This window comes from Tamandua tetradactyla, chromosome 6 (genome assembly GCF_023851605.1).
Source record: "Tamandua tetradactyla isolate mTamTet1 chromosome 6, mTamTet1.pri, whole genome shotgun sequence".
Lineage (NCBI taxonomy): Eukaryota > Metazoa > Chordata > Mammalia > Pilosa > Myrmecophagidae > Tamandua > Tamandua tetradactyla.
Genome location: NC_135332.1, coordinates 52,342,476 through 52,360,872, shown reverse-complemented (window position 1 = coordinate 52,360,872; position 18,397 = coordinate 52,342,476). Strand labels below are relative to the sequence as shown.

Below are 18,397 nucleotides of genomic sequence, written 5' to 3'. Positions count from 1 at the left end.
TTTAAATTTGTACATTGTACATTTCACTATTATTATACACTCTAGGCATTCCTAGATTATACCATCTCGATCTTTACCATCTATCTTTCTTTCTGATTTCATTTATGTCCCCAGTCCTCCTCCCTCTATCATTCTCACGTGCAGGTTCATTCAGTGTTTTAACATAATTACATTACTGTTAGGTAGTATTGTGCTGTCCATATCTGAGATTTTATATTCAGTCCTGTTGCACAATCTGTATCCCTTCAGCTCCAATCACCCAATATCTCACCCTATTTCTATCTCCTGATGGTCTCTGTTACCAAGGAAATATTCTAAGTTTATTCACTAACGTCAGTTCATGTCAGTGAGACCATACAGTATTTGTCCTTTTGTTTCTGGCTAATCACACTCAGCATAATGTCCTTAAGGTCCATTCATGTTGTTACATACTTCATAACTTTATTCTGTCTTACAGCTGCATAATATTCCATCTTATGTAAATGTCACAGTTTGTTTAGTCAACTGTCTGTTGATGGACATTTTGGCTGTTTCCATCACTTGGTAATTGTTAATAATGCTGCTATAAACATGTAAATGTCCATTTGTGTCCTTGGCCTTGCGACCTTTGAGTAGAGACAGCATATACATGGGTCCTGTTTTTTAAACCATTCTGCCAGACTATGTCTTTTGATTGGAGAGTTTAATCCATTAACATTCAGTGTTATTACTGTATGGGTAGTACTTTCTCCTACTATTTTGCCTTCTGGATTTTATATGTCGTATCTAATTTTCCTTCCTTTTACCTTTACTCATAGTCTTCCTTTCTACACTCTTCTCCACACCTCTCTCTTCTGTCTTCGTATCTGTCTCTAGTGTTCCCTTTAGTATTTCTTGCAGAGCTGGTCTCTTGGTCACAAATTCTCTCAGTGATTTTTTGTCTGAAAATGTTTTCATTTCTCCCTCATTTTTGAAGGACAATTTTGCTGGATATAGAATTCTTGGTTGGCAGTTTTTCTCTTTTAATAATTTAAATATATTATCCCACTGTCTTCTCGCCTCCATGGTTTCTGCTGAGAGATCTGCGTATAGTCTTATTGGGCTTCCCTTGTATGTGATGGATTGCTTTTCTCTTGCTGCTTTCAAGATCCTCTCTTTCTCTTTGACCTTGGACATTCTGATTATTAAATGTCTTGGAGCATGTCTATTTGGATCTGTTCTCTTTGGGGTACGCTGCACTTCTTGGATCTGTAATTTTAAGTCTTTCATAAGAGTTGGGAAATTTTCAGTGATAATTTCCTCCATTAGTTTTTCTCCTCCTTTTCCATTCTCTTCTCCTTCTGGGACACCCACAACACGTATATTCATGCGCTTCATATTGTCTTTCAATTCCCTGAGTCCCTGCTCATCTTTTTCCATTTTTTTTCCTATAGTTTCTGTTTCTTGTTGGATTTCAGATGTTCTATCCTCCGGTTCATTAATCCTATGTTCTGCCTCTCGCAATCTACCATTGTAGGTTTCCATTGTTTTTTTCATCTCTTCTACTGTGTCTTTCATTCCCATAAGTTCTGTGATTTGTTATTTCAGACTTTCAGTTTCTTCGGTCCCAGACCTTTTTGTTGCTGGAAGTTTTCGAAGATCTGTTTTAGACCATTTGAATTTTCTAATTCTTTTTGAGTCAGTTTTGGCAGTTTGTTTCTAGGACTTTATCCATTTCACCTAGGTTATCTAATCAGATGGCATACAATTGTTCATAGTATTCTCTCATACTCCTTTTGTCTTCCTGTAAATGTTGGTAGTAATGTTCTCACTTTATTGCTGATTTTGGAAATTTACATGTTCTTTTATTCTTGGTCAGTCTAGCTAAAAGTTTGCCCATTTTGCTGATCTTTTCAAAGAACCAATTTTTGGTTTCATTGATTCTACTGTTTTCCTATTTGACTTATCTCCACTCTATACGTTGTTTCCTTCCTTCTGCTGGCTTTGGGTTCACTCTTCTTTTGCTAGTTCATCGAGGTGGAAGGTCAGGTTATTTTTATTTTTATTATTTTAATTTTTAAAAAATATAACAGCAAACAAATACAAAGATTCTTACCATATGATCATTCCATTCTTGGTATATAATCAATAACTCACAATATCATCACATAGTTGTATATTCATCACCATGATCATTTCTCAGAACTTTCGCATCAATTCAGAAAAAGAAATAAAAAGAAAAAAGAAAAAAAAACTCATACATGCCATACCCCTTACCCCTTCCTCTCACTGACTGCTAGTATTTCCATCTACCCTATATATTTTAGACTTTGTTTCCCCTGGTTTTTTTTACTATAGAAGGTCAGGTTATTGCGGCAGTCCTTTAATTGTTTTCTGGAACTTCGAGACAGATGTTTCTGCTAGTTCTTATTGGTTCTAATTTAGGGGTCCTAAAATCAACCTCAAGAAGCACTGCCCCAGATGCCTCCACAGTCCTGCCCGAAGGATTACTTCAGCTCTTGGTGGCCTGCTTGTACACAATATCCACAGCTTGGATGATCGGTTCATGGCTGGCGGGGCTAGGGGTCCTCTGTGCATTGCAGAGTCAAGCAGACATCACAAAATTCTTGGAGGCCTAGAAGGAGCCCCACAGCTATGTTTAGATCAGTGCAGGAGTAAGGCTACAGGTTCAGTCATATATTCTTGATATCTTAAGGTATCATTTCAAGACAACCAGATGCCATGTACCTCCCGAGGGAAGAAGACACACCACCTATGAAATATTCTTGTCATATAACTCAAACTCAAATCTGATCAAGCTTCTAGATCCATCTACCAATTTATAGGAAATACAGAGGACAGAGGATCATGTTAAACTACATCATAGAGATGCAATCAGCAGAATCAAGACTTTAGAAAAATCTATAGGATCAGTGACCTAGCTTCCTCAATAACTAAATCGCAGGGGAAAAGGGACAGAGATGGAAGAAAAACCTGTAGATTAAAAGATGCTTACAACTTATGTCAACTAATTGTAATTTGTGGCTCTTGATTCAAATAAATATTTTTAAAGAGCCATTTATGGAGAAAATTGGGAATTTAAACAGAATATTTGATCATATTAAAGAATTATTGTTAAAAATATTAGGAGTGAGAATGGTATTGTGGTTTTGTTAAAAAAATAGTCCTTATCTTTTAAAAATACTCTCTGAAATTTCCAAAGATACAATGAAATAATATGATATCTGGGATTTCCTTCAAAATTATACAGGAGTGGGCTATAGATGGGGAGATGGTTGAAAAAGATTCCATGAGTTCATAACCAGTGATGTTGGGCGATAGGTACATCGGGGGTTATTACATTATTTTGTCTACTTTTGTATATGCTTTGAATGTTCCCTTGATAAAAAGTTTTTTATTAAGAAAAAGAAAATCTAATTTATTTATCAAAAAACAGCCCTTCATTTTGGGCTACTTTTCAGCAGGTATTCTCTTTTAAGAGTGTAGCTTTAAGTTTCCTAGAGAGCACTCTTCACCCACGCTTCAAGCTTCTATGCAAAGGAGCAAAGGATCTTGAACTAAGAAATGCATTTTGAGGAACAATATTCAAAGGTGTGCTTTTGTCATCCGGACATCTATCAGGCAGATGTGCAATTCTGTGGGCTTTTTGAAAAACAGGCTTGCTTACGTAAGATTCTTTTTTGGAGGGTCCTATTGTGTGGTAGCTAACTACGTGCTAGCTATCATCTTACATACTTTACATTTGCCATTTCTTCTAAACCTCACAGTAACTCCACCACGTCCATGTTATTATCAGTCTCCATTTTACAGATGAGGAAATAAAGGTTCAGAGTTTAATAAGGGCTAATGTGTATTAACTACTTACTACATTTCAAGCACCTGGATAATTGCTTTAAACAAAAGTGCTTATTTTATCCTCTTACACTCTTACGATGTAGGCAGTTATTATCCCCATTTTACAGAGAGGAAAATGAAGCTTGGGGTGTGTGTGGGGGGGGGGGGGGTGCTAAGGAACTTGCTAGCAGGTGCTAGAGCCAAGCACCTTCCCAGGCTTTGTGGCCTCAAAACCCCTGCCCTCTCCATTCCGGCAAGGCCCTAGCATAGCACAGGGGTCAAGCCTTCAGGGTTCTGCCATTTATTAGCCACGTGGCCTTGGGGGAATTATTTCATCTTCCTAAATCTGGTTTCTAAACCGTAAAACGGGGTGATTGTGGGGAATTAAATAAGACAATGCAAATCAAAGGGTTAGTTAGCACAGTGCCTGACCCATACATAGTAAGGGTTAAATTGATGTTAATGGATTTGTATTACCATACTTCCTTCTTCAGAGGCTTCTCCATTAAAATCAGATTACCTTAGGGCCTTAGGAATCTCCAGGAAAAACTGGCCTTTCCAGGGCCATCTGGATATTTGAAGAGGGCACGTCTCTGACATTTTTCTGTGCAAAGGGTTGCTTTCCAAGGGGACTGTGGTTGGGGGAAGTGGTGATTTTACTTTTACTTTTACTTTTACTTAGGGCCAGGGCAGGGTTTAATCTGGCCCTTGGGAAATAAAAGACTAAGATCAAGTGCTCATGAACCAGAACCCCTGAGGATACTGCCCTTGTATTTCAGTCTTGTCTGGTCTCTCTCTGAAAATGATTCCTGGCTGAGGGAAGGGGAGCTCTTAGGGACACAGTGTGCTGCCCGAGGAGGGTCCTTGGTATAAATACACGTAAGTAAAACAATTGTTAATATGCCTATTTATTTCACTGCCATGGTGCAGGGGAAAGAGCATGGGCTTGGGGTCTTTGGGCACCTTGATTTGAAGCTGCCACAAACCTGATTTTGCTTTAGTTTCCACATGTGTGAGTTGGGGCAGATAATAAAGTCTTATTATTATAACTGATTCAGCTTATAACGTGCTGAGAGTTATTCTTTTTATACAACTAACTTAATTTCTCAAACAATTCTTGCAGGAGGCACTGTTAGTATCCCTGATTTTCAGATAAAGAAGCTGAGGCACAGAGCAGTTTCATATATCACCCAGGAGAACACAGCTAAGACCTGACAGAGCTGGGATTTGAACCCAGGCAGCTTGGCCCCAGAGCTCATGCATTCAACCTCTATCTATAGTGATAATGTCTCCCTCTTAGATTTGTGGTGAGGAATAGAGATAGTGTCTAGCACGTGGCAGTAGTTTGGGAAGCCGGGGTGATGGTCATTGTCTTACTTTATCTTCAAGGTCCACTCAATGTTACATCCTCAGAGCAGCTTTCATTCACTCCTTCAGCCAGATTCTCCCCACCCCACCCCCAACAGTGCAGCATAGCCTCCTGCAGTCTCAGCTCACCCCAGCCTCCATGTGAGTTCTGATTTCTCTCTGTGACCTCCAGAGTAAAAGCTTGTTGAATTGAGTTTGAGTTGTATGCTATTCTTTTATCCAAAAATTCATGTTTCGAACCTGCTGTCCTTCTTAAGCCCTTACTCAGCTCTTTGCACCTGAGCTTCATTGCTCCCGCCTTCCCTGGTCAGTCAGGCTGGGCCAGACTTGCAAGGAGAAATTCCGGGCTGGGCTCTCTGTGGAGGCAGCTGCTCTTACCTGTTCCACCCTTTCTCCTTCACCACCCCACTCCGTTTCTTACATGTTTTGGGGTACGCTACTCCAGCGTGGACACTGCCTGGAGAATAAGCATCCTCCCCCTCTCTCCAAAGTCAAGACTATTTTGGAGACCTGGTCCCCAGGTGTCTTTTGGCCTTTTCCAGAAAAAAAAAAATCCCTTCTTCGTAGACAGAACAAATTACTAGATATTTTAGTGACAATGACCATCACCACACTTGATATTTACAAGGCATGACAAACCCAGGCGCAGACCTCCCTCAGAAGGACTTCTGAAGGGTGGTAACCTTGGCATTGTTGAGTTTCTTCAGGGAGTGAGTGCCGCCATGGCCCCGCCCCTGGACCCAGGGCTCTCTAAGAATAAGCCACTGGGAGAGACCTGGGGCCACCATGTGGAGTGCATTCCGACAGTGGACCCTTGGGCATGGCAGGCAGGGCCTGCTCTGGATTGAGTCATCCTGCACAACCAGCAGCGCCCTGAGCGCACCTCTGCTGAAACACCCTGGGAGGACACGGTCAGAAGGACTAAGTGGCTTCCCTGGGCAGCATCTTCTCGGACGCAGAGCAAGGAGTCCAGTGCCGCCTTGGACAGAACCTGCTCAACCCATCCAGCACCTTTCTGACAAGGCCAGAGGGGTCCTGGTGCCCACGGTGGGCAGAACTTCCAGAAAAGTCCTCTTGGACATGTCCAGCAGCGTCCAGTGCCCAGCGCAGACAGAGTCTCCATCAGGACCTCTTGGGCACGGCCAGAGGGGCCTCCGTGCCCACTGCGAACAGAGGTTTCCTGGGGCAGTGCCCGGCGCCCGCCCGGCCTGTGTCTGGAGGCGCGCCCAGGCGCTGCCAGGAAGGCCGGGCGTTTATCCCGCGAGCCGCCAGCAGGGAGCTCCCTTTCGGCTCGGTTCGCGCGGCTGCGGGGGGCGGCGCTGCGCTGCGCCGCGCTGCGCTCCAGCCCGGACCGGGCCGGGGCCGCTGCATGCAGCGTCTCGGCTTCTGCTGCCTGCCCGGCGGGCTCCGGCGGCGGGTGAGTGCCGGGCGGCGGGGGCGGCCGCTCGCTGGCGGGTCGGGCCGGGTGGGGCGGCGGACCGGGCTCCGGCCGGCCGGGCGGCGGGGCCGGCCGGGCTCCTCCTCCTCCTCCTCCACCTCCTCCTCCTCCTCCTCCTCCCCTCTCCCCTGGAAGCAGCGGCCCGGACTCCCGGCTCCCGTCCCCGGCGGCGCCGCGGAGCTCGGCGTTCCGGGGTAGTGGCCAGCCCGGAGGGCCGGGGCCGGGGAGCACCGGCCCCCTTTTGCCGGCTCGGGGAGCGCGGGGAACAGGATAAGGTGGCTTTGAGATTGGGGGGACTGGGGGCTTGGCCCAGGGCTGCGGGACGGGGTCGGCACTGTTTGGGGATAGGTAGGGGGCTGATGGGGCGAGGCCCAGGGCCCCCTGACGGACAGGGATGCCCAAAGGCGTCCGAGAAAGGCAGCGGGGAAGGCGAGCACCTCCACCAAGCCCTTTATCCTTCCCAGCGGCCTTCACCCTTTCACTGCCAGGCCGACAGCGGGCTCCTCTCAAAGGAGCAGCTGCTAGACAGCTGGCAAAACAATGGAGACCCGGCTTCCCCGACCCCCTCCCCTTGGGGCAGAAGCTGGGGGTGGAGGGCAGTGATGGTCGGCTTTGGGGAATGAAGGAGCGCAGGCTGCCCCCTAGGACTGGCTACTCGCCTCACCTTTCCCTGCAAAGGGGTGGGGTGAGTGTGGGAAGGTCGCGGGCCTGCCCCAGGCCTCTGGGAGATTGCCCCGGTGCCCCGCCCTGCTAACCTGTCATGCCAGTTGGTTCGCCAATAGGAAGGGGGAGGTGGGGGGTTAGCTGGGCTCCCTGCGTTGGCGTGGGGTGGGGGGAGGGAAAGGGGGGCGCTGCTTGGTACGAAGTCTGATGAGGAGTGGGTCATATCCCTGGCTGAGATAAGGCCTGCTGGGATGCACCACACATTGGGGCTTTGTTGTGGGGGGTGGGGGGTGTTGCCCTGATGCAAGGCACGTGTGCCCTGCTGATTAGTTGGAAAGGCTGGCACCAGAACGGGAGGGAGGCCTGGGGAGAAGGCAGCCAGTTTGTTTTTTAAGTGGGTGCTCATTTTGCCTGGTGACTTGGCCAAGGGGGCATGTGTTTGGCAGTGGCCTCATGATTTGTGTTTGTGTGGGAGGGCTGGGAGGATGCCTCCTGGGAAGGACCCTTCTGGCTAAGACCTGCCTGCCATCCGATGGTCCCCCCCCCACACACACACACAAAACTATAGAATTGGGTCCCCTTCCCCTTTCACCTTGCCAATGACTCTGGCTGGCTTGCTTGGGTTCGTTTGTTTCTTGGAGTCCCCTGCATTGTAAACACCGCTGTGTAGAGTGAAGTGCGGGAAGTGTGTATGCACTGGGCCGTGCTGGGAGAAAGGAAGGTCACCCTGGGGGTTAAGAAATCACCTTAACAAGACACTGAACCTAGAGGGTCAACCTATGTGCCTACCAGGCCTGGAGTCCTTTTCTTGAGCAGGTTGGTGTCCTGTTGACATGGCAACGAGCCTGGCCCTGCCTGCATTCCCCACCCATTTCAGTTAAGGGGCTACTTTCTATTTGAGGATATTGAAAGTTGCTCTCCTGAGGTCTCTGGCTTCCTGACAGACGTCGTTGGCTCCTTGTCAATGGCCTGCCACCTCCTCAGCTTCCCCTCTGTCCTTTTGTGATGAGGGCTTTCCAGGAAATATGCTCCTGGTTACTGGACATGACTGGTTATATATAGCCTTGGGTGGAGATGTACTTCACCATTTGGTGTTGGGGACATTAGGCTTGGGGCCTCAATTCCAGGAAGACAGTGGCTTTGCAGGGAGAGGTGTTGGGGGGATTAGGAGAATGAGAAAGTTTGTGGGGCGGGCGTAGAGTGCAGGGGTGGAAATGGCCACATGCTGGTGGTCACTTCCCTTGGGAGTTTTGAACTTTAAACAGTTGATGACTGGTGCCTGGCCGCTGGATGTCTGATTTGTTTACTCTTTCCTAGACTGGGCTAGGTGCCTGGGTGAGTGCCCGAAGGCTTCCTCCCGCCCCCGGGCTCTCCCCAGAAGCCCTCACGTGGCTCGTGCCCTTCCTGATTCCTGCTCCCTCAGCCTCACGCCGTGCAGTCTGGGCAGCCAGCCTGTTGCCTGGAGCCCCCCCTCACTGGCCCTGCATGAAGCTGCTCTAAGGAGCACATGTGTCTCCAGGAGCTGGGCCTGAAAACTCCAGGGTCCCTCCAGAGGCAGGTAGCTGAAGGCAGACTGGGTGGGGCAGAACTGGGGCTTGTGTGAAAGGTGAATCCACCCTACTGGGGGTGGAGCAGGGAGTTGTTGGAACTCGGGAAGCCTTGATCCAGACGTGATGTGTCGCAGGTCTCCAGGGTTGCAGGGCTGTTCTTGCTTCCTTGAACCCAAGGTCTGTCCCCAGCCAGAACCCCCCACCTCACCTGGAGTGGATGCCACAGAAGGGAATCAGAGCATCAGGGCGAGCTGGGTCCTGTTGGTGGCCCTGGGCCCCGGGCCTTGTCCGAGGTGGAGAGGGCATCTCCTGTGTGGTGGGTAAGGCTGAGGTGCTCTGGCTTGATGTGCTTTAAAGAGCTGAGGGCGTAGGAGGGCCCAGCCCACTGGGTGCTGGGATTGCCAGGTTCCCCATTGGGGACTTGATGGAATTTCTAAGTTCTGCTTTGGGCCAGGCCCATGAGGGCTTTAGGGTCTGCACATCACCTCCCCAAACTATTGCCATTTTCTGAAGTGGCCTGAATTAAAGGGTGGTGTGGCGCGGCGGTGGGATCTGGGTCAGGAGGGGTGGGGAGTAGGCCAGGAAACTTCCACTTCTTCCCCTAATTCACTTCCCTGCCTTCTGTCTTGAGGTAGGAATTATGTGGCTAGTAAATTATCCACATTGCCTTGACATTTCAAGCAGCTTTGAGACAGGTCGTGGTTTAAGTTGTTGGATTGTAGATTTTACAAGGCCCTTTGCTCTGCCAGGTACTTTATCATCACTTAAAAGGGATTATTTTTATTATTCTCTGGCATTCCGAGATGTTGGATGATGGACTCAAGGTCACACAGCCAAGTCGGAAGGCAGGGCAGGATTCGAACCTGCAGCTTGTGGTTGAGCAAAATACCTCTCCAGCTTGGGGCCAAGTCTGAGCTCTCAGGCCCTTGGAGACTTTACAGTTGACATAACTAAGGCCTAGAGAGGGGACAGACTTGCTCAAGGTCACCCAGAAGGTGGTGGTGGTGGGCAGGGAGACTTAGCCGAGTTTAGCGCCCCGCCGGCGGCCGCGGGATCCGCATGGGGCCGAGTCGGTGCGCCGGGAGGAGCAGCAGGGGCCCGGCCTGGGCTGCTGGCACGTCTCCCGCTCGCGTTTCTCCCGGGGCCAGCGGGATTGCTGCGTTCCAGGGGAGACGGTATCGCAGCGGGAAGCGCCACGGGCCTGGCTGCCTGGAGATGCCGAGGGCCGCTCGGTTCCCGGCGCTGCAGCCGGCACCAAGGAAGCCGGGAGCCGGGAGCCGGCGGGCGGGCCGGCTGATGTCACGGGAGAAGCGGGCGGTCGGAGCGAGCGCACCTGGAGCGGGATAAGCTCCGGGTGACCTGGCGGTGAGTCACGGGGCGCCGCCGAGTTCCGCAGAAGCGGCCGGGAGGAGGCTCTGCGGCGGCGTCCACGGGCCCCTCGCCCCGCGCGGCTGCCCCGGGCCCGCCCGGCCCGGCCAGGTGACGCGAGGGCCCCGCCCGCCGCCGCTGCGCACCCCTCGGGGCCAGCCTGCGCCGAGAAGCGGGCGCGGGGAGTAGGAAGCGGCCGTCCCGGGAGGTCAGAGGCCGAGGGAGAGGGGCCGGCTCTCTTGGGAAAGTATTTCCTTTGTATTTATTTATGAATGCGGTGCTGACTTAAGTGTCTGCTCACAGCAGTCAAGTCGGGACGCTCTCGTCTTGGGATTCTAGCATTATAGTTTCCATTTCCTGGGGTTTCTACTCTGCCAGCTTCAGCAGGGTGACCCACTTAAATGCGTCCCCACTTAAGGCCACAAGACACCAGTGAAATCTATTTTGACATAATCCCACAAGTCACTGAAACTTCTTCAAGGCATGACATGACAAGCCTAAATGGATTGCTTATTTCTGTCAAGCCTTTTTTTTTTTTAATCTTTATAATCACAAATGTAGCATGTGCTAGAAAATAGTTTAATCTGTAGGAAGTGTATAAGATAGAAAATTAAAGTGTAACTCCTCCTCCCTTCTACTCCCTAGAGTAGCTGGGATGTAATGCATCTTTTCAGACTATTTTTTTTAATTTGTTTTACCTACATATATGTGTGGATGGATGGATGTATATGTATAATTAGACTATGTATTAATATTTTGTGATATATGTAGTATTATACAAAATGTAATTTAATATAAATATTTTAATAGTTCCCTGTAGGAAATAAAGTGCATGCAGAAAAGTAGGAGAAAAAGTACACATAATCCCACTATCCAAAACTCCAAGGCTTAAATAAACACACACGTGTGTGTGTGTACACACACGTAGGCATACATCTGCCAGATGAATATTCTCATTGTAAAAAATTAAAACAATATGGATAAAACACAAATCTGCTTTGACTCCTCTAAAATCCCAGTCTCCTCCTCAGGGCAGGCATTTTCTATGCACATGCAAATATTGTACTTTATGTGCATGTATGTATATACATGCCTATAAACATAGTTAATTTCTTAAATTTTTAGTAAAAATTACATACTATCCTACATGCTGTCTTTTTCACTTAACAATATAGTATAGAATCTTTTCAGGCCAGTATATACAAATCTACCCCATTCTTTTTAACAGCTTTCCAGTTATTTCATAATTTAACTATTACAGATTTCTGCTGTTACAGATAATGCTGCAAAGATTAGCCTTGTTCATTGTATGAATATATCTACACGTGTCCTATAAGTAGAATTGCCCAGTCAAAAGTATGTACATTTAAATATTTTCAAAAATACTAGGAATTTACCCTTCTAAAGGAATATACCAATTTATATCCCACCATCATGTATGAGGCTCTTGCTTCCCATCCCCTAATCTTGGATGCTATGAATTTTGATAGTTTTCACTAAACTGCTAAGTGAAAAACAGTATACTTCTGTTTTATTTCACATTTCTGTGAATATTACTGAGGCTGAATCCTTATTTGTGTTTGTGACCATTTCTATTTCTGCATCTATGAATTGCCTGTCCATATCGTTGGCAGTGGCTGTTTGGGGCCTCTGGACTCAGGCCAGTGTGATCCTGGCTTGGTCGTGTGCTCCCTGGGTGGCCTTCACTTCTTTGAGCTTAAGTTTCTCTATGCAAAGTTCCTTTCCTGCATTAAGATTTTATCTCTTAACTTATTTTAGTCACACTTGTGCTGCTAGTCATTTGCATGCCTTATGATCCTTCCTGCCATCCCATTTAGATGGCACAGTATCTACTATTAGGTACCACTCTGAAGGCCTGCTACAGGCGAGGCTGCATAGGAGGGCTTCTATACGTATTTTCTTCCCACAGCTTATGAGGTTGGTGCCATTAAAACAGGCACAGAAGTGTCAAGTGGCTTGCCTGAGATAACACGACTGTTACTGGGATTTGTTCTCTGGTTTGTTACCTGACATATGAAGCCTGAACTCTTTTTTTTTTTTTTTTTACAAAATTATATAATGTGCAGTACGACAACATACCATTTTAATCACACAAAGCAATACTACATACATGGATACATATGTACATAGAAGTATTTAAAGCACCCAATTCATTATATTGTTGCCTCTGGAGAAAGAGGAAGATAAATGGGGTGGCAAGAGCTACAAAGAGGATTTTAATCTCATCTATAATATTGTGTTTCCTTTGTTTACAACAACAAAACCTTAAGTATGATAAAATGTTGACATTTGCTTATTTGGATGGTAAATTACATAAGTGCTTATTTCATTATTTCCTCTCCTTTTCTTTTTTTTTTATTTTTGGTTGTTTTTTTTTTGAAGCCTGAACTCTTTCATTAGGTTTTATTTATTCTTTTATCACTTACATTTAGTTGGTGCTTGATAGGTACATATTTTTCCCAATATTGTATCACAAAACTTCAAACATCCAGAACATTTTAAGAATTTTACAGTGACCACCCCTCACTTCTAGATTCTACAATTAACATTTACTATCCTTGCTGTCGCATATTTATCTCTTTATCTATCAGTCCCTCTTAAATTCATCTCAAAGTGAGTTGTAGACATCTGTGTAGGTTTCCCCAGATGCTTCCACATGTGTGTCATTAACTAGAATTCAGTATTTGTTTACAGTTCTTTTTCTTTTGTGTTATTATTTACATGAAACGAAACGCACAGATCTTGCAGGCATTATTGGATGAATGTTAACAAATGCTTACACCTGTGCCTCCCACCCCCCTATCAAGACAGAACATGAGCATCACCCCAGAAAGTTCCCTCATGCCCCTTCTCAGGAGATCCCCACCCCCACCGCCTAGAGGCAACCACTGTTCTGATTTCTATTTCACCGTAGATTAGTTTTTCCTGTACTAGAACTTCATATAAATGGAATCATACAGAGAAAAAGGTCAGAAAAACTGTAAGGTTGCCTTTCTTGGAAAGAATGAAGAGGTAAGAGAGGAAGGGAAGGGAGAACCTGCAGCCTGGAATGGAGGGTAGGGGTGGTGGTATCAGAGCTGCTGGAACTTTGGACCTAATGACAGGAGATGCTAGTAGTTAATTCAAGGTCTATAAGGAGGTGACAGAGCCAGGTCTGTGGTGACTTGGGGACTGAGGAGCATAGGAGCAGAAGTAGCCGCGGCTACATTGCAAAGCTGGCCCTGGAAAGTCAGGCAGTGAAATGGCTCCAGACATGTGGCACATGAGGCCACAGCCAGACATGGTGATTATGAGGATGATAGTGCAGGTAACAGTGGCAGGACAGGGGTGACAGAAAGGCTGACTTGGACTTAGTCTGTGAAGTCCCCAGGGTTGGGATGGGACAGGGCTGGGGTGGAGGGGTGTGGCTTTGGCAGAAGTTTAATAACTAACCTGCAAACACAAGAGACTTAGAAATTTGGAATTTTAGAGCTAGAAGAGACTTAGATCATCCAGTCCAATCTTAAACAAGGTGACAGGCTCAAGGTCCCCCAGTCAATCGTTGGCAGATCCAGGCTTAGATGCCAGAGTTCCTAAAATTCCTGGCCATCCCCTGTGCTGCAACTGAATTTCTGTTGTTGCCTCCTGCCACACTGACAGTGAGAGGCAGGCAAGCAGATTGCTGCCAAGACAGAGATTTAAATGAAATGATTTCTCAGGGCCCTTTCCAGCACAAATATTCTAGAATTCTGGGGGGCTGTTTTCCATTGATACTGCTTGGACAACCAACCTCCAGCAGAGAGCCAGGCTTGAGCAAGGATTGCAGAGTGAGAATTGGGAGACCAAAAGAGATGTCTTGGTGGGGCAGCGTTGTAGTCAGTAGGGGTCTCTTTAGTTGGGCAGAGCTCAGATACTCTTGTTTGTCCCCTTTACCAGGTAGAAACTGAGGTCAGAGAGGGAAAGGACCTCCTGCTGGGTCCATAAGGAGTGAGTGACCACGCCCAGCCTCCCTCCTCTTTGGACGTGTGTCCTCCACAACCAAGATTTCTCTTGAATTGCCCTGTCCTTCATGCAGCTATTGAGTACTTGAAATGTGGTTAGTCTGAATTGAGATGTGCTCTGAGTGTAAAATCCATAGTGGAGCTCAAAGACTTAATATAGAAAAGAGAATATGACATAGCTCAATATTTTTAATATAGACTATTTAATATAGAAATGACATTGTTTTGAACATATTCCCTTTACTAGAATATATTATTCAAGTTAATTCCGCCTGTTTCTTTTTATGTTTTTTAATGTGGCTGCTAGAAAAATTAAAATGATATGTGTGGCTTGAATGATATTCCTTGTGGACAGCCCTGCTCTAGAAGGATGGGTTGGTCTTCCAGGAACCATGTGGGCCGGAGTGCTGGGCAGGGGGAAGCATTTAGCCAGCGCATCAGAGCCCTTAGGAGTTCCTGCCCTTGATGACTTCTGGGTATTCAACTGGGTTGGGGTCCCTCTTGGTGGAATGGAGAGTCTGGAGGGCCCTGCTTGGTGGCCTGGGTGGGGTGCACAGACAGGAAAGATCCCTCCAGGGCCTGGCAAGGGTCGCTGCTCAGAGGGGTAAGCTTGCAGGTAAGTATCTGGAACTCAGATGGGGAAGCCTTCATAGAGAGATGAAAAACTAGAATTTAATTTCTAATTAGGTGCCCTGGCCTACTTCCACTTCTTGTTCCCTGTTGGTTAGAACAGGAAGGCTCTCTTAACTCTACCCGGCCCAGGCGGGTGCATCTGGGTGGAGGTAAGTTGGCCCCTGCAGCCAGTCACACGTGCCCCCTTGGAGCTGGGCTCTCACTCAGGCTTCCAAAACTTTCTTCCTGAGGCTATATTTAGGTGTTGGTCTGGAGAAAAGGATGTGAGTTTTTCAGGATCCTGTTTGTCCAACAGATCCCACCCCCACCTCACAGCTGTCTGTCCTCTGTTCGGGTTGGAATTTCCCCTTCCTTCTTCCCTTCCCCCAACTCCCCGCCACCCTCACTTTGGGCTCCCATGCCCTGGGAAGAACACAATATTTGCCACCGAATCCCAGCATCACTGCTTATGAGCTATGTGACAAACATAATTTGTTCTCATTTTCCTCATTTGTATAGTTGAAGATGATGCTTAAGAGGATGCTGTGAGGTACAAACAAAGCAGCGTATATAAAGTACCTGGCATGATGCCTGGTGGATGAGAGTCATTAAATAAATGCTGATTTCTTTGAAGTCTTCTGTGAGGTGGTGGCTAAGGGTACTACTCCAGGGCTAACAGGTTTAAGAAAGAGCCCAGTAGCATCTGATGTCCATCGCCTTAATGGACATTGGCTGTGGGAGGTGATGGTGCAGAGTCCCTTACCTTTTCCCTTTGTGTTTGAATCTTAAATTGGGTCCCAGGTTGGGTTAACAAATCCTCTTGCCAGCAGGTCAGGTCTCTGAGGTGCCACCTCCAGGCACATTTAAGCCTTGATCCATCAGAATTTGAAGGAAAGGGCAGGCTTTGGAGTCTGGGCTTTTACAACCTTATCTAAGCCTCAAGTTTCCTTATTTGTACAATGCAGGTAATAATAGTGCATACCTATAGAAATGTTATAAGGGTTAAATTGACTGAGGCATTGGTGCCTAAAGCAGAGTGCCAGGCACATAGCTAGCACTCAGAGAGAGAGAACAGTGCTTAGTACTTGGCCGGGTCGGGGCTGGAGACACAGGAAGAGGCTCTGCTTGAATAACTTTTCTCCTTCTCTTTGTGTTTCTGGTTTGCAGCAGCAAGGTGGGGTAGAAAGACCCTGTGCTAAGCAACTATAATCTTCTGGGGGTGCCCCCCCCAAAACCAGCACCCCCACCATGTTTAACTTAATGAAGAAAGACAAGGACAAAGATGGTGGGCGGAAGGAGAAGAAGGAGAAGAAGGAGAAGAAGGAGCGGATGTCAGCGGCGGAGCTGCGGAGCCTGGAGGAGATGAGCCTGCGTCGCGGCTTCTTCAACCTGAACCGCTCCTCCAAGCGGGAATCCAAGACACGCCTGGAAATCTCCAACCCCATCCCCATCAAGGTGGCCAGCGGCTCCGACCTGCACCTGACTGACATCGACTCCGACAGCAACCGGGGCAGCGTCATCCTGGACTCGGGCCACCTGAGCACAGCCAGCTCCAGTGATGACCTCAAGGGGGAGGAGGGCAGCTTCCGCGGCTCTGTGCTGCAGCGGGCAGCCAAGTTCGGCTCCCTGGCCAAGCAGAACTCACAGATGATTGTCAAGCGCTTCTCCTTCTCCCAGCGTAGCCGGGATGAAAGCGCCTCCGAAACCTCCACCCCCTCAGAGCACTCGGCTGCCCCATCCCCGCAGGTGGAGCTGAGGACTCTAGAGGGCCAGCTGATGCAGCATCCTGGCCCTGGCATCCCTCGACTAGGACCCCGATCCCGAGTCCCCGAGCTGGTGACTAAAAAGTTCCCAGCGGACCTGCGCCTGCCCCCCGTGGTGCCCCCGTCACCCCCTGCTATCCGGGAGCTGGAGCTGCAACGCCGGCCCACCGGAGACTTTGGCTTCTCCCTGCGGCGCACGACCATGCTGGACCGGGGCCCCGAGGGCCAGGCCTATCGGCGGGTGGTTCACTTTGCTGAGCCCGGGGCGGGCACCAAGGACCTGGCCCTGGGGTTGGTGCCGGGCGACCGTCTGGTGGAAATTAATGGGCACAATGTGGAGAGCAAGTCCAGGGACGAGATTGTGGAGATGATCCGGCAGTCTGGGAACAGCGTGAGGCTCAAGGTGCAACCCATCCCAGAGCTCAGCGAGCTGAGCCGGAGCTGGCTGAGGAGCGGCGAGGGACCCCACAGGGAGCCAGCCGATGTGAGTGTTTCACCTGGGCTGCCAGGAATGGGCTGGGGTCGGGAATACTGGTATCTTCTGCTGACTACTTAGGTGAGTGATTGAGTCACCCCAAGACCTGCAGTCAGCCTGGCAGGTGTGTGAATGGGGAGCCAGGCCACTCCCCGGCTCCAGGGTAACTGATCTGGCCTGGGGAGAAGAGTAAATTTAGGGGAGAGTGTCCTCCATACCAGCTCCCCATGGAAAGGGGTCACATCTTTGCCTCTCTACCTTGTCTCAGAGCTGAGAGCAGGTCCCTAGAAGCTCACTGTGGTACAGTTCTCAGCCAGAGGTGTGGTTTAGCCAGGCCTCCTGGCTTGCTGCCTCCTCTCCCGTGCTCTGTGTCTACTGGATTGACTTGATTGAATTCAACGTAAGGCTTTTCTCGAGGTTTGTGGGCTACATCAAGTTCAGCCTGAACTTTGGCTGAATTTCTGGGGTCCAGGAGGGGGCTGATGGTTGGTGATGGCCGTGGAAGTGTTAGGCTTCATGATACAAGGATGAATTAGGGGTTTGGGGACTGTATTTTCTTAGCCCAAATATAGGGTAACATGTGCCACTTCCAGATATGAGAGATAGTCACAAACACATAGAGTTTTCATGTTATTTAGACATTACAGGTTAAAAGAAAAAAGCCAAATTCTTTTGAATCAGGCTGTCACAGAAAATCAGGGGTGGGACAGCTGCTCTGGTTACAGCTCCCAGGGTGATGGTGTCAGGCCAGAGCCGTCTCTGGCCCTGAGTGAATGAGGAGTGGAATACCAGGTGAGGTTGCAGAGATGAGCAGGGGCCAGATCGTGGAGGGCCATGTACATTGTGGTAGGAGTTTACATTTGTCCCAGTGAAATGCGAAGCCAGTGTAGAATTTGAAGCAGGGGAGCAACTGTTTCGGATTTGTACTTTAAAAGATCCCTCGGACTCCAAGAGTCTTTGTTACCCCTCCTGGAAGAGGCAAAAGCATGGCAGGTATAAAAAAAAAAAAAAAGTGACAGGTATGAAGCTTGCAGAAATAGTATGTCCAACTCTCCCTGAGATGCTAGCTATCATCCCACCCATACAAAACAGCAGTGGAAGAGGTTGACATAGGCGCAGAAGAGATTTAAATTGGATGTATATGCAGGTATCTATGGGGATCTGAGACCTCTAACCCCAGAGGTCTTTTGATAGGCAGCTACATTTCAGTTTGGAATGTCTTGCCTGGAGATAGCACATGAAGGACAAGATGATCTCTGGCCATCCCCCCTCCTAGTCGTGGGTTCTAGGACTGGCCAGATGTGGCCCTGCAGCCTGACCGGTGCACAGCCTGGCCAGGATCTTTC

General features: G+C 48.2%; 1 protein-coding gene across 4 annotated transcripts in view; it reads left to right on the top strand.

The window, feature by feature from the left end:
• The first annotated feature begins 7,464 nt into the window (after positions 1-7,464).
• The window catches only part of MYO18A (myosin XVIIIA), a 91,929-nt gene continuing 80,996 nt past the window's right edge, over positions 7,465-18,397 (top strand). For 2 of the 4 annotated variants that reach the window (XM_077165368.1, XM_077165367.1), the window contains exons 1-2: positions 9,921-10,197; positions 15,981-17,060. In XM_077165368.1, coding sequence (XP_077021483.1) covers positions 16,062-17,060 — 999 coding nt within the window. In that variant the 5' untranslated portion in view covers positions 9,921-10,197; positions 15,981-16,061. Of the gene's footprint in view, positions 8,841-9,919; positions 10,198-15,980; positions 17,061-18,397 lie in introns of those variants that run through there. The other 2 variants (XM_077165365.1, XM_077165366.1) reach the window with 2 other exon arrangements.